At 43.0% G+C, this 16,491-nt stretch overlaps 1 protein-coding gene and 1 long non-coding RNA gene across 2 annotated transcripts in view; one reads left to right on the top strand and one right to left on the bottom strand.

Moving 5' to 3' along the window:
- pcp4b (Purkinje cell protein 4b) overlaps positions 1 to 8,867 on the top strand; it is a 42,101-nt gene extending 33,234 nt beyond the window's left edge. Inside the window, exon 3 of the mRNA XM_064302900.1 lies at positions 8,528 to 8,867. Coding sequence (XP_064158970.1) covers positions 8,528 to 8,658 — 131 coding nt within the window. The 3' untranslated portion in view covers positions 8,659 to 8,867. The remainder of the gene's footprint in view (positions 1 to 8,527) is intronic.
- Positions 4,726 to 12,164, bottom strand: LOC135236476 (uncharacterized). The gene is made up of 2 exons (XR_010324591.1): positions 11,657 to 12,164; positions 4,726 to 5,359 (listed from the first exon to the last, which is right to left on the bottom strand). It is a non-coding gene; the product is annotated as an uncharacterized LOC135236476 (long non-coding RNA).
- Positions 12,165 to 16,491: the final 4,327 nt, after the last annotated feature.

The raw sequence follows: 16,491 nt of genomic DNA, 5'->3' as shown, positions 1-16,491 counted from the left end.
TGGTGGGCATATAGAGCTGCTGACTTCTATCTGGAAAGACGAAGTTGGGTCCCAAGAAAGAACTCAGCCGACGGGCTCTTGAACAAAGCCCTTAACCCAACCAACTGCTCCTGGGGCTTTACCCCTGTTCTCTGTCTGACTTCCTACTTGCCACTGTTCTCTTTGGCTTTTCTCCTGGGGCATCCTTCAAAAAGAGAAACCTGTTCTCAATGGATCTTCCCTGGTTAAATAAAGGATTAATAATAATAATAATAATAATAATAATAATAATAATAATATTGCCTTTGTGTTTTATTGAATTGCCTTTGTGTTAATTTTTAAAGCTATTATGATGTACCCTGCACCGCAGCCTCATGATTAATTGTGAGATTTCACTCTTGGTACTTTCGGTCAGATTGCTAATGAATGGTATGTCCCAGAAATTTCATTGTGTTGTGTAATCATAGCCAAGGGATGTAGGTTGTTTGTATTAAAAAATGATTAATCTATCTCTAGCAATATTTTCACAATTGAGCCAAATACAAAAACTGTTATTTCTGTTATATCTTTGGCTGTGTAGTGGATCAAAACCGCCAGGAAACGGGGGCTTTTGATTGGCTTAGGAAAGGGCTTTTGATTGGGTTAGGAAAGGGCTTTTGTGGACTGTCCTTGGCTGTTAATCCACTGCTTCGCACGCAGAGGTGCGGTTGCCTCAGCGGACGCGTCAGTCCGTGCTTAACGCCAGGAGCCGAACGCGGGGCAGGAAACAGAGAGAGAGCCGCGGCCGTCAGCTCCCAGGGGGTCGCGGCATTGCCTGTGTCGAGGACAGGTGGGGGGGGGGCGGGAGGGGGGAGGCACCTACGCGGTATTTACGCGGGCGCGGGCGGCTCGGTCCTTAAGGTTTTCCCGTTCATATGAACCGGAGTAGCAGTATGAGACCTGTGCGTTTGCATGGTTATCTGGCCCTTACCCTTTATAACAGGAGGGATGGCGGCGCTCTCAGCTTCTTATCGCCATCGCTAATACAGGAGCCCATTCCACAGCATGCGCGGTGTTACCCTCAGTAATGTGGCTTTGAGAAAAGGGGTGTTACAGCGGGAAGAGAAATTAGCACGCACACGCACGCACACACACACACGCACACACGCACGCACACGCACACACACACACACACATGCACACACGCACACACACACACGCACACACACACACACACATGCACACACGCACACACACACACACACACACACATTCACTACAAGCAAGCACAACAGCTAGAGACAGGCAAAGTTTCAACCATATCAGCCCCACTGTCAAGGTGGTTGCCACAGGACCTGCAATAAAGATATTTTTAACATACAAACATTGAGGTGTAGTCTTAGCAGGCAGGGAATCTGCCTTCCTGACTGACTGGTGAAGGTCGTTCCACCATCAGGAGCAGCAGCTTGGCAGCTGCAGGAATGGGAATCAGTTGGCGAGAGGATGCTGGTCGGAGCGTATGGTGTAATTAACGCCTGCGGATAGGAAGGGGTGGTGTCATTTATGACTTAGTGTGTCAGTGTGTAGCTTAGTATATCAGTGTGAGTGATGCTTACTATGTGAGTGTGAGTGATGCTTAGTATGTGAGTGTGAGTGCTGCTTAGTATGTGAGTGTGAGTGATGCTTAGTCTGTAAGTGTGAGTGATTTAGTATGTGAGTGTGAGTGATGCTTAGTCTGTAAGTGTGAGTGATTTAGTATGTGAGTGATGCTTAGTATGTGAGTGTGAGTGATGCTTAGTCTGTAAGTGTGAGTGATTTAGTATGTGAGTGTGAGTGCTGCTTAGTATGTGAGTGTGAGTGCTGCTTAGTATGTGAGTGTGAGTGATGCTTAGTATGTGAGTGTGCGTGATGCTTAGTATGTGAGTGTGAGTGATGCTTAGTAATGCCCATGATTTTGGATGAGATGCAGAATGTCAGGTGTCCACATACTTTTGGCCATGTAGTGTTGATGAGGGAGATAATTTATAATTGATAATTTATGCAACTTCTTTGCTGTAGTCACATCATTGGGGCCTTTGAAAACAGATTGAAAGTTTTAAAGCTCTTTTTTTTAAAAATGTAAATGTCGATTAAAAATGTTGTATGAATGTAATTCATGGTACGTTCATATTTCTAAAAAAAAAAAAGAAAAACAAAATTGAAATAAAAAATCCATGATTATTTTCCAAAACCAAATCAAAATCGAACCAAACGCAAATTGTTCTGCACTATGTTTGTGCATCCTGTTTCTTACTACTAGAATAATTACTTCCAACTGGGCAAAGAGTGGAGTTTTTAGCTGCTTTGTTTTCTGATACCGTTGTGGCTTTTATCAGTACTGTTAGTAAATGGATCTTTTGCCTGACTGGGATGGTTAAGCTATGTGCAAAAACACAGCAAAGATAATACCCTGATTAAAGACAAATATAGACCCAACACCTGACGAACGCACGCATTCAACACATGAACGGCTCACTGCTATTAATAGCTTTTGATTAACAAATCGTTTTATGCTAGAAAAATTCATGAGCTAGCCTAACATTTGACCTTCATTGGCTGAGAGTGCACGTGCCATTTTATGAGCGTTTGTCATGTCAACAATGAGCGCTTTCATATTCCATAAAGATTTATAAGCCGCATTTACATTCGTCCTTCAGAGGACACTAAATCCACTCACATTTAGGATTTTACTCTAATTGGTACTAAACAATTTTACTGGATGGGTTAACCAGTCGGTTTGAAATACGCATTTGAGTTTTCATCTTTCCCATGACTTGAAGCTGTATGTGTTTGCTGAAGGTACACAAGTAGGCAGCCTAGTCATTAACAGACCTGCTAAGGCCTCACACTAGGAAGGGGCTCATATATGACGATAAACCGCTACATTTGAACAGTTTTTAGAAATAGATGTTGTATTCTTAAAGTAGACGTTAGATGACCTATCTTTCTTCCCCCACTTCTTAAACACCCGGCCTTTTTATTTTAGTCTTTTTTTCCCGGCTGTTTCCTCCAGAGGGGGCTCGGTCTTCCCCCTGAGACTTGTTATGGTTTGTATAATTGGCACGTTCAGAATTGTGTGTGTGTGGGGGGGGGGGGGGGGAGGCTCCTAGCGGGGGTTCTGCACCCTCCCCTGCCTTCGCCGTCCTCGTTCTCTCATGACGTAACAGAGTCTGGTTCGTTTGACCGAAAGGAATGGACGACGTCCTTCCAGCGGAGCTCTTGGCATCCGATCCATCAGCTCTGTCTCACGCACCAACGCCAGCGCTGGACTGTTAGGCCGATGAAAAGAAATGAAAGGTTTATCGATCCTTTGGGCTGCGTGCGGCAGTGTCCTCTAGCTAGGACCGGAAAGATCGGAATACAGCGGTCTTGTCGTCGCTCCCCCTCTCTGGCGGCGGTTAACATCTTCTTCGGGGCGATGTCACGCAGCGGAATTTCCCCCCGCTGCATGGATTGGCTCACGGCGGTGATATATTGCTGCACCAGCCCTTTCGCTACTTCTGAAAACCATTACTGTGGAGGATAGGCTCTCCAATTAATCCCTTTCCCCCCTGACCCCCCCTGACCCTTGAACTCAGACTGGACATATATATTAATCTTCCAACCAACCCTATAGTTCCAGTGTGAGAAAAATAAATCAATATGCCTTACGCGCACGCATACTGACAAAGACCAGAAGGAGAGCACATGTCACTCCCATTTTAAAGTCCCTGCATTGGTTGCCTGTTAGTTTTAGAATAGATTTTATTTATTTATCCCTTTATTGGTTTTTAAATCACTAAATGGCAATGCACCTGTCTATTTATCCGAGATGCTTTTTAGGTATGTTCCCTGCAGAACCGTGAGGTTCTGGTCCGACGCTGGTCTTAACTGTTCCAAAGGCTAGAACAAAAAGGCATGGAGAAGCAGCTTTTAGCTATTATGGTCCTAGCCTTTGGAACAGCCTGCCGGAGGATCTACAGGTTTCTGAATCTGTGGACATTTTTAAAAGAAAACTTAAGACACACCTTTTTGGCATTGCTTTTACCGAGGTTTTTGCACTGCTTTTATTTATTTTATTTATTTTTTATTTATTGTATTATTTATTAATTTTTATTACTATTACTATTAATATTATTATTATTATTATTATTTGTTTGTTCCTTTTTCTCTTTTTAATTATTTTAATTATAATTGAAATAATTATTTTTAATTATTTTAATTATTCTTTGCAATTATTTTCTGTGAAGCACATTGAGTTGCACTTACTGTATGAAATGTGCTATACAAATAAAGTTTGATTGATTGATTGATTTAAAATTTTGGAAAAAATAAATTCTCACCTGTCAGGTCCTGCCCACCATTCCCCACTAATAAGGAAAGAAAAAAAGTGAAAAAATATCTAGAATATAATAAAATAACAATTTATCAAAATTTAAAGGAGAAACCTTTGTCCACTCCACCAGCCTGTCTGTCATCTTCCTTTGAACTACAAATTATTGATTGGGTGAGCTCGCTCTGCTCTCCCACACAGACTTCACTTCATTCAACTCTTGCCTTGACCCTGCCCCCCCCTTCCCGTAGGGAAACTCCCTGGGGGAGTTTTATTGGAGCTGAGTAGGCTCCACTCAGCCAGATTACAATCCACCTGATTACAAACCCACCAACCCCTCCCACAATCTCCAAAGAGGATCATCTATGTGATTGTACCCTGGTTGAAGGGTACAACCATTAAATAAAAAAATAAAAAAATAATCACACCGTTCCATCTGTCCACTTGTTTTTCTCCCACATTTAAGGAGGTGGGACTGGAGTTGCAGATGTTGTTTTTCGCACCATGTGTAGTGCTACACAACAATTACCAATCACAAAACGTGCCTTTCATCTCCTGGGTGTTGACCATCACAGGCTCAAAGACATTTTTTTGTGCCTCCTCCTCCACACACACATCCCCTCAAAAACAGCGTGATTTTAAAGTCTTCGGGCACGGTCGGACTGCTAGACGTATCTGTCGCATCCTTTCTGCCCCCGAAGTAGAGCGGAATCCAGCGGGCCCATTTCCTGCCGATGGTGATTCTGTTGGGTGGGTCAGGTTTGGTTGGGCTGGTTTTTTTTAACTTTGTTGTTGCCGACGGACACGGCATCTACAGTTTTTCCTCCCGCAAAGGAAGGTCGCGAAGAAGGGAGCTGGGGGAAGGCTCAGTGCCACCAGATGTTACATTTATTTACAGAAGCCAGGGACGCTTCCAATTCCAGAAGCACTGGCTGATGATTCGCCCCCACACAAGTGAATCGTGAGCCCTCCGCACAGCCATGGACAGAACCATCCATCCTTGGCCATCCATCCATCCATTCGAAGGAAAACGATATTTCTCTCGGTACTCTGTGAATAAGTGGGAGACCGCATTAGACATGCACCAGTAATTTAGTAAAGCAGTAAATAAGCTCCTTGGGCCATTTTAGCAGTCAGTCGCATCTCCAGGAAACAGCAACGCACAGCAACACTTCCAGCGGCTGTCATGCCATCGATTAAGTGTCATCACCAGACAGGACAGAGCAACTCTTCGCTGACTCAGGAGTCTTTGTCAGTCAAACATCTCCCTGGCCTCAGAATGAACCTCAGAATGCCACTAGCCAATGTTTAGCCCTGTGTGTTTGTGGGGGCCCTAGCCGATGTTCAGCCCTGTGTGTTTGCGGGGACCCAAGTCGATGTTCAGTCCTGTGTGTTTGCGGGGACCCAAGTCGATGTTCAGTCCTGTGTGTTTGCGGGGACCCAAGTCGATGTTCAGCCCTGTGTGTTTGCGGCGGCCCCTAGCCAGTGTTCAGCTCTGTGTGTTTGCGGGGCCCCTAGACAATGTTCAGCCCTGTGTGTTTGCAGGGCCCCTCGCCAGTGTTTAGCCTTGTGTGTTTGCGGTGGCCCCTAGCCAATGTTCAGCCCTGTGTGTTTGCGGGACCCGTAGCCAATGTTCAGTCCTGTGTGTTTGCGGGGCCCCTAGCCAATGTTCAGCCCTGTGTGTTTGCGGGGCCCCTAGCCGATGTTCAGTCCTGTGTGTTTGCGGCGGCCCCTAGCCGATGTTCAGTCCTGTGTGTTTGCGGGGCCCCTAGTCGATGCCCCTGACTCGTGGATGGGTGGGATTCCGCACACAGGCGCTGGTAACAGAAGAACGCCTTTGGACGGCTAACGTGTTTTCTCTGATTTTGGGGCTTGCGGGGAAAGCCTTGTTTTACCAGTGTAGGGTGAAAAAGCCTGAAAAATTAATCAAGCTCCCGAGCAGTCACTGCTTGTTGTCTTCAGAGAGGAAGCTGTGAGCTTAATGTCTTGTGTATGAATATTATTTTGCATAAGAAAAGTAATTGCACATGGTGTTTTCTGACAGTATGGAAGAACGTATCTTGAGGGTATTTCTGTCTGTGAGTGTGTGTGTGTTTGTGTGTGTGTGTGTGTGTGTGTGTGCGCACGCGCATGTGTTTATTTATTTATTGCTAGCAAGCTGAGGGACTAAGAAAACGAAATAACTATGCTATATATTAGCTGACTATATTATTACTGCTAGAATTGTTTTATCCTGGGAAGCCTTTCGCCTCAAAATTAAAAATCCCCCAGCAACAGATAAGTCATCCACGATTTCACATCTGCGATTGGTCGAAATCGCTCAGTAAGATGAAGCACGCCCATTAGACTGGCGGATTTACATATTTAATAAGGACACCTTTTTTTGCTGTAGTGCTGTAGATGTAAAAAGTATTTTGACATGGCAATCCCTTTAAAAAAAGATCATATTTATTTTGGCAGCTGGGCCAGTGGAAATGTAGGCTAAGCGTGTGTTAAATTGTATGGAAGGAAAGAAAAAAATTATTAACGGTCATTTGAATTTTCACTTAATGTTATTGCTCAAGAACAGTAACATTGATTTTGATTTGGTCTTGGTTCTAGCAAAAATTCCTTTCGTTTCTGGTATTCGTTTCGTTTCTGGTATTCCTTTCGTTTCTGGTATTCCTTTCGTTTCTGGTATTCCTTTCGTTTCTGGTTTTCGTTTTCAAGTCGTGATTTGTGGGCCCCCCTCCTCCCCTCTGTCCTCAGATTCTTAGTCCTATTGGTTGTCTTGGTGTTTGTTTATTGCTGCCTTTGTTTGTCAGACAGCCCACCATTCGTTAAGAAGAACTTGTTAGTATATCTATTAATTTGTCTGTTTTTTGTATTGCATTACGTGCAATACATTTCAACAAATAAAATTAAACACAAGATCTCCACTAAAAAACATGTTTGGTTGGTTAGAAAGCATTACTCTCCTTATTAGTTCAACTTTGTGCTGAATGGAATGTTCCATGACTGTTTTTCAGAGACTGAAGACCAAATCTAAATGTTTCTGCACAAAAAATAGTTTTATGATCAAAGTTCAGTCTGAAATGAGAAAAGTGATGCATTATCTTGTGAATCTTACTCCAAGTAAAAATGTATGATGATCTACACCTATTACCAAAATCTGTCCTATTTCAAACATATTTTTTTCTTATGTTTTTTTTTTTTCATTCAATATTCATTACAACAAAATGCATGGATTAGATTAAAGTGCACAGCATACAAATAATTAATTTGAGATTTATAATGGTTAATCCTGCCTCTCAAAGATCTGAATGATATAGATATAGAATCCCACAGGCCCCATGGGGACTAAGAAATCCCTTTTAATTAGAGAGAGGGTATCTATGGGAGATTAAGGTTTGGTATTATCACTTGGACTCCATGCTCCGTTAGCTTTAAGATTAAGCCTTGCAGTTGCATAGCCTGACCATTGCACAGATGAGCTCGGATGGAACATCATAATTACATGGGTGATTGTAACACAAATACATCAGAATGATTGTGTGTGAAAATTCATACGTAAAGTCAGCATTAATGTGTTAATGGTGGCACTGAATGTTAGTACAGTACTGCACATTTTAGAAGGGAAACGTATTGTTTTTGAAAAAAGTTATTCTGTGCTGTAAAATGTCATATCTGCATCGAGTTTACTTTATGGCTCAGGATAAACGAGGTTACAATTTATGAAAAAAATACGTATATAATTTTGCAAGGTGATATACACATGCTACTATAGAAAATATTTGGCTCTTTCAAAATCATTGAGAAACCATGTACTAACCATTCTTCAAGCTGCTGAACGCAGCCGAAAACTAATTTAAAAGTGATGAAAAACAAGGTAAATATACTGAATGAAATAATACAAATGAAAAATAATATGTTTGAGGTCATTAAAAATCTTTTTGAAAAAAAAAGTTTTCCCTGAAGAAATGTGCATTCATTGCACATGGCCATAAGTAGACATATAGCAAATATTTGGCTCATTCAAAATCAATAACAAACCTATGTACTAGCTGTTCTTCAAGATGCTGAACGCAGCCATGAACTGGCCTTAACCCTCAGACTTACCATTTTCCTAACCCTAACCCAACCCTAACCCTAACTCTGACCCAACCCTGACCCAACCCTGACCCAACTCTAACCCAACCCTAACCCAACCCTGCTGAATTTCACTTCCCGTCCCCACAGACGCCTCCAAGAAGGACGTTCCGGAGGATTTCGACATCGACATGGGCGCCCCCGAGACTGAGAAGGCGGCGGTGGCCATCCAGTCTCAGTTCAGAAAGTTCCAGAAGAAGAAGACTGACGAAAAGTCCTAGGGCTGTGGGGGGGTCCCAGCCTGCTTCCCACAGCGGATGGGGGGCGTCTTTTGTTGCATGTCAAAGAAATCATACTGTACGGACTCAAATGGGGGGGGGGAGGGGGGGAGGGGGGGTGCAATACCCTGTCATTCACTGACCTGTCTGTGAAATTCTATATGTAACCCATTATTTGACTGCTGTAACAATAAATTATGATGTTCTGAATACGTCTTTCGTTCTGCGATCTGATCAATCTCCATGACCCCTGCTTTTATGATAGTTATTTATCGGTGACAAAAAAACAAAACAAAAAAAGTGGGAAATATCACAATATATGCCTATACTGCTTATTTTATGAAATGTATGAATTACTTTAAAAATAGCATTAAATTCCTAAATCTTCCTTAAATATTAAATGTAGAATTGCTGTCACAGGTCCTGAGCCTGTGTGAGGGTGTTGTCAAGCATCTCTAAGGTCCCGTAAATACATTAAAAAATACTACGGCAAAGCGGGGGAAGTGATTCCGTGATTGCGGCTCGTAAAGGGGGAGGGAATGGGGGGGTTATTGTGGATGGAGGGACGTAAGGATTCCAGATTGGGTGGGTGGGGCATTGGGAAACGATTAGGAACTGGGGGGCATCACACGCAACCTGTGGATTTTTATTGATACATATTTTAGTTGATGGATCCAAGCAAATAGTTTCCGGAATGCACACAGCCCAAAACAGAGAGGTCACAGAACAGGATCCAGCACAAATGAAGAACTGCCCCTTTAAGACTTGGATTCGAGCCTTGGAATGTGTTCTCTAAGTAAAAAAATGCTGTTATAGATTTTAAACTGGATTGTAAAAAATATAATTTCAAAATCACAGACTACCTGTAAATGCCCATGTGAAAGAATAGTATACTGAGTATACTTGATATAAATCTTAATTATACTTAATTATACAACTATTCTTAAGTATGAAATGGTATACTTGAGGTATACGGTTATTTACATGGGTGGGACTGCAATTTAAGCAACATTTTAAAAGCGCTGATGAAAAAAACCCTTCACACACTTGTTGGACAGATCAGAAACACTCTTCAGGAGGAAAGATTTAAATAAAATCCAGGAGTGGGCGGAAACCTGGCAAATTAAATTTAATATAGCCAAATTTAAAGTTCTAAATGTGGGAAATAAAACATTAGGCAGGATTACATTATGGGAGGAACGGAGGAACAAAATTATAATGTGCTCAATTTGAAAAAGACATGGGCGTAACGGTTGATCAAAGCCTTTCAGGTTCTAGGCAGTGTGTTGTAGCAGTAAAAACGGCCAACAGGATGCTGAGATATACAGCCAAAAGTATTGAGTATAGATCAAAGGAAGCCATACTTATCTTATATAATACATGTGTTAGACCACATTGGAGTATTGTGTGCAGTTCTGGGGCCTGTACTACATAAAAGATATAGAGGCTCTGGAAAAGGTTCAAAGAAGAGCAACCAAAATGATTCCTGGTATGAAAGATAAAAGCTATGAGGAAAGATTTAAGATGCTTAATCTCTTCAAGCTTAGTACAAGGCGACAGGGGTGATTTGGTTGAGGCTTTTAAACTCATAAAAGGGATCAACAAAGTGAACTACAAGAGATTCTTCAGGTTCAGTTCTGTTAGTAGAACGAGGGGACATAAATGGAAATTAGCAAAAGGTAAATTCTGTTCAGACATTAGGAATTTTTTCACGCAGATAGTAGTCAACGTGTAGAATAGCCTGCCAGGTCATATAGTAGAGGGAGCAACTCTGGGGATTTTCAAGACTAGGCTTGATACGGTGTTAGATGCTATCTAGTCTGTAGGTAATCAGAGTACTAATTTCATCAGGAAAATGGCGAGCATTGTTGGGCTGAATGGGCTGTTCTCCTCATTATGTTATGTTATGTTTTGTTACGTTAACAAGGCAAGCAGTGCGTGGAGCTGCTTATTGAATGGAATCAGCAGAGGGATTACGGTGGATTTCGGTCAGGTCAATAGCATATCGAGCGGCGAACTCTGAACTCTGGCATATTGATTCTCCCTTTCATTGACTCGGTGGCCTTTCAAGCCAGTGATGATTAAGATGGCGTGTCTCTTTTCCTGATTGGTTCCTCACATGTGCAAATGGGGCAGATCCTCATCCTCCACAAGGTTGATGGCCTTATCGCTGGGATTCAGTTTCTGGGTCACAATCTCCAGCACAACCGCATTTATGCACAGAATACACACTTTTTCTCCTGGTATTTATTTAATTTATCCTCATGAGTAAATGAACTGATACCTTAAATATCTCTTAAATCTGTCCACAGTAAAACAGCCAGTTCAATGTAAAGTGAGAGAGAAAACAATCGTAGAAAACAACAAAGGGAATGGCCTCGATTTTCACCTCAGGAAATTACACCTCCTGTATAAACCTGCTGCACACGAGCACTTTATTTTACAGTTCAGATGTTAGATGGCATGGTTTTTATATTTCAAAATCACTGACAGCCTCTAAATAAGACTTTTTAAAAGCACTGTTTAGAGGTTTTGTTTGTATGCGTGTGTGTGTGTATGTGCGTGTGTATGTGTGTTTGTGTGTGTGTGTGTGTGTGTGTGTGTGCGTGTGAGGAGGGGGAAGGTTTCTCTCTTGCATCAGCTGTGACAGGTCCAGGCCTGATGTGGCGTTCCCAGAACCCCTCACAGAACCCGCCCCAGGACCCATCCCAGAACTCATCACATAGCCTGTCCTTGGCATGGCCAGTCAGGACCAGAACAGGTAACTGTGCTGCCACAGTCCTTGAGATCCTTCTCCAGATGCTGGCTGCCACCTACCCCCCCCCCTCTAAAAAAATGGCAACAGATCTCACAGGAGGAGATGTTGGGCTGGTGCTTTTTTTAGCCTAGGATTTATACCTATATAAAGGCCCAAGAATTTCATGTTGCAGTGGAAAGGGCTGGAGCTTATTTTTTCCTGACCAGACAGTAAACCCGAAAACAGAGGGCGGTTATTGCTTACCTGCTAAGTGTGGTCCTGGCTTTCCAGAAGTTTCCACAGCCCGAAGGGGGATTTGTCTTCAGACTGCTGCAGCTGGTCTCCCTTTAGATTAATCAGAGAAGAACGTGAAGGAGGGTTGAGCTATGTTTTTTTTTTGAAAATGTACTGGTCTTTTTGTAGATGGTCATTTAGATAGTTCTGTCATTTCTTATGTGTTATAAACCAGAGTTTGGTTTAGCATGTATTTGAAACACCTCAACTGTTTCAATGCTGGTATAGTTGTAAAGAATTATTTGACTCCTCTGTCATACTTCAGAAAAGAATAAAGTAAAAAGGGATACCTTTGGGTTGAGCCTGATTTCTTCATATGTATTTTTGTCAAATGCATATTTTTTAATACTTGAGCTCTTTGAAAACGATCAGCAGATGGAAAACTGCCAATAACCTGAGCTAAGCCAACCACCATCTGGCCCAACCATCACCACAATGAAGAAAGGAGAGTCACTCACCCTGAGATATGGCTAATAGGGCTTCCTGCCGCTAATACAGAGCACATTCAGGTGTGGCTCTACCGCTAATACAGAGCACATTCAGGTGTGACTCTACCGCTAATACAGAGCACATTCAGGTGTGGCTTACTGTGCTAATACAGAGCACATTCAGGTGTGGCTTACTGTGCTAATACAGAGCACATTCAGGTGTGGCTTACTGTGCTAATACAGAGCACATTCAGGTGCGACTCTACTGTGCACTAATACAGAGCACATTCAGGTGTGGCTTACTGACGCTAATACAGAGCACATTCAGGTGTGGCCTACTGTGCTAATACAGAGCACATTCAGGTGTGGCTTACTGTGCTAATACAGACCACATTCAGGTGTGGCCTACTGTGCTAATACAGAGCACATTCAGGTGTGGCTTACTGTGCTAATACAGAGCACATTCAGGTGTGACTCTACCGCTAATACAGAGCACATTCAGGTGTGGCTTTCTGTGCTAATACAGAGCACATTCAGGTGTGGCTTACTGTGCACTAATACAGAGCACATTCAGGTGTGGCTTTCTGTGCTAATACAGAGCTCATTCAGGTGTGGCTTACTGTGCTAATACAGAGCACATTCAGGTGTGGCCTACTGTGCTAATACAGAGCACATTCAGGTGTGGCTTACTGTGCTAATACAGAGCTCATTCAGGTGTGGCTTACTGCTGCTAATACAGAGCACATTCAGGTGTGGCTTACTGTGCTAATACAGAGCTCATTCAGGTGTGGCTTACTGCTGCTAATACAGAGCACATTCAGGTGTGGCTTACTGTGCTAATACAGAGCACATTCAGGTGTGGCTTACTGTGCTAATACAGAGCACATTCAGGTGTGACTCTACTGCTAATACAGAGCACATTCAGGTGTGGCTTTCTGTGCTAATACAGAGCACATTCAGGTGTGGCTTACTGTGCTAATACAGAGCACATTCAGGTGTGGCTCTACCGCTAATACAGAGCTCATTCAGGTGTGGCTTACTGTGCTAATACAGAGCACATTCAGGTGTGGCCTACTGTGCTAATACAGAGCACATTCAGGTGTGGCTTACTGTGCTAATACAGAGCACATTCAGGTGCGACTCTACCGCTAATACAGAGCACATTCAGGTGTGACTCTACCGCTAATACAGAGCACATTCAGGTGTGGCTTACTGCCGCTAATACAGAGCACATTCAGGTGTGGCTTACTGTGCTAATACAGAGCACATTCAGGTGTGGCTTACTGTGCTAATACAGAGCACATTCAGGTGCAGTCAGGCATTCCCTGAGGCATTCTCGTGTTCCTCGTGAACAAAAGAAAGAGTTCAAAACCCTTGTCACATGAATCCTGCGGAACACTTTACAACGGCACGTTAACAATCGCACCGTATTTAGAAAAGTCAAACAAGCCCAGTGATTGCTGCATTCGTAATCAATCAGGCATTATTACAGACTTTTACTGACATTAAACATTAAAATACTTTTCCGACACATGCAGAACAGTGTCAGTGATTTTACAGAAGACAGGGGTGGTCCAAACGGGGCCTCTGAAAGTCCCAGCCTTCCAAGAGGATCATGGTGTGTAGACCCACTTACCCTCAACCAAAAATAATATTATTATTACATGCTGAAATTCTGGCTTCTTCATGCATGTAGTTGTTGCGCAGTTCAGACATTATTTATTTAGTTGGGAGGCAGATGGCCGTACAGTATCCATCCATGTTTCACCCAAACGTGCCTTATCACTCTATATGTGCGTCCGACGGAGGATGCGCAGATACATGAAACAATTTCACGGTGTACGATCACTAATGACAATTAATCATCTGCGCCGTTACAGAAACCGACAGCCGAATGATTATTTCCCGCTCGGCTGGACTCATAACCGCCAAAAATAGACAAATCGAGCTGCATAAAGAGGCAGATGCGCAGAAGGAACGGTATGTTAACATTATTTGTTGCATATATGGGCCGCAGTGTGATGTCACCATCGAGGCAGCGCGGTCCGCCGCGAATACGATAATCGCGTATAAAGGCGGGCAGACTGAAAGCTCAAACGCAGGCCTGAACTGAAGGCTTCTGCGGGGGTGGGGGTGGGCGGGGGTGGGGGGGGGCGTGTAATGTTTGTACAGCATGAAAAATGATTATTATGGATCCGTAAAGGTGAGTGAAGTGAGACTGCAGCGGGAAGAGGAAAGTGGGTGGAAGCGTGCAGTGCAACAGCACGTGCAGCACTAGGCTGGGGGTCTAGGCCCTCCTGGTGCGTGGGCCAGGATGCAGCACAGACACATCAAGGCCTCAGCTGCATCCTCAGAGAAAAACAGCAACACTAATAATAATAATACGAATACTAAGAGTAAGTATAATAATAATGCAATTCTGTTAACATAGTACCCGGAGCTGTCTTACACTGTACTAATGCTAGTGCATGCGAATGATAGTGGGGGTGGGAGGGAGTTCTGGGTGCCCGATTTTTGCCCCAAGTGCCCAATGCGCGACTTTCATTTCACAAAAACAATTAATATTTATATTATTACTGTTGCTGTCATTAATTTTCATTCATTCATTTTGGTGCACTAAATCCTGTGTAATAAGTGGGTGCAGTGAAACTGTTTTTCTAGGTTGGCGTGCCCTTTTCTCACTTTGAGCACCTGCCCCTCAAAATTCCGTAGGGAATGTTAGAATGTTTAATTCCAAATCAGTGTTGTCAGTGATTTTTTTTTACCCAGAGTGCAGCTGGTTTTGTTGCCCTGCAGACGTGACGGGAATTCCATAGAATAGCTTTGAAAAGCAGGCTGTCAGAAAAGTCTAGAAGAAAAACACCTGTGCGTAAAAAACCTCAACAGGGATCTTCGGAAGCAGAAGTGGGGAGCACAGGAGCTAGAGGCTGTAAACTGATAGAACGACAGAAACCCCCTTCAACCTCTACAAATGAAAATCTACTTCAGTGGCCTGAACAGAACGGTCTGAACGAACCAGCCGAATAGTGAGCATATTAGAAGACCGTAATAAATTCAAACACCTGCTAAACAACATACTGCAAAGGAGTCAAGTCTCTGTGCTAATTGCTAAAGGGCCACCCCTCCAGCCACAAGTTTAAAAAAAGCATTTATTTAAAAAAAAATGTTTGCCATTAAATATAAGGTGAGGACACAGTGCATTTTAAGTTAGTGGATGGAGAGACCTGCAGATTCATTGGAAATGTGCTTGCCCGAGCGCTGGGAGGGAGGCGCAGGCGTGCCTGGAGATTAGGGGGGAAAATACCACCGGGCAACATGGGAGGGATTCCGCGGATCTTTCCGGATCTGAGCCCGTGCCCCGAGTGAACCGGTGGCTGCTAATCCTCTCTGCGCCAGGGCTGAAAGGCTCTGGTGAACAAATTAAACGCCGCGCCAACCTACACCAGCTCCAGGGTCCGCTGCTTTACAGGCAACACAAGGTTAAACCATGTGCTACCCTGTCCCTCTCAGCCTGCGTGGAGTCATTCGTCCGGACACTTCACAGATGCATGTGTGTTTTTTTGAAAAGGAACCACAGCAGACATGTGTCAATTATTTAAAATTCTTTAACCTTCTAGACACCAGTAAAATCCCTATAAGATTTATTACCATTATAAAGCATGATCTTCTTTTGCTTTTTGTTTTTACCAATACTCACAAAAAGAATTATGGTTTTGGTGAGTAACGTGCGTTGTTGAAAATTCCCCTAAATCTGCTGAGGGTGGCCATCAGAATTTTAAGACATAAAGTATTGCAAATACATATTTGACTCTGGTTTGATCGCATTATATTCTCCTAACATAGCGTGGCATTGTGAAAGTATTAGCAGTGCGTGAAGGGAGGAGACAGCTGCTGAACATGGTGAAAGGCCAACATTGTGGTAAAGAACCACGTTTATTCACGTTTTCAAGTGAGTTTTTTCATTGTTCTTTAGAACAGCAATACATTTAGATGAACGTTGTAAATAAAACATTTTCTTATTGTCTTGTGTGATGTATATGGAGATTATTGCATAGTTCTACTGATGCACAAGCAACAGCAATATGGGCAGATCAAGCCAAAGCATACTGTAAAGCCAATGGGGAAATCATTTTGTTCTGACTCTGGTCCAACCAGTCACTACATTAGATGAATTATGACAAGGTGGCCACATATTATTATTCTGTGATATATACGGCAATCAGTACAAAATGCCCCGCTCTCTCACTGCACACTAGAGAAGGGAAGATAATGGATTTGAAGGTTAAATATTTATATGTCAAACCTCTACGTTAAGGTGGCTTCCATTCATCACGTAATGGCCCGGAGAGTCCTCTCCAATCGCTTAATCACATTGTA

The sequence above is a fragment of the Anguilla rostrata genome, chromosome 12 (genome assembly GCF_018555375.3).
Source record: "Anguilla rostrata isolate EN2019 chromosome 12, ASM1855537v3, whole genome shotgun sequence".
NCBI classification, from domain to species: domain Eukaryota; kingdom Metazoa; phylum Chordata; class Actinopteri; order Anguilliformes; family Anguillidae; genus Anguilla; species Anguilla rostrata.
This window is presented reverse-complemented; position numbering and strand designations above follow the sequence as displayed.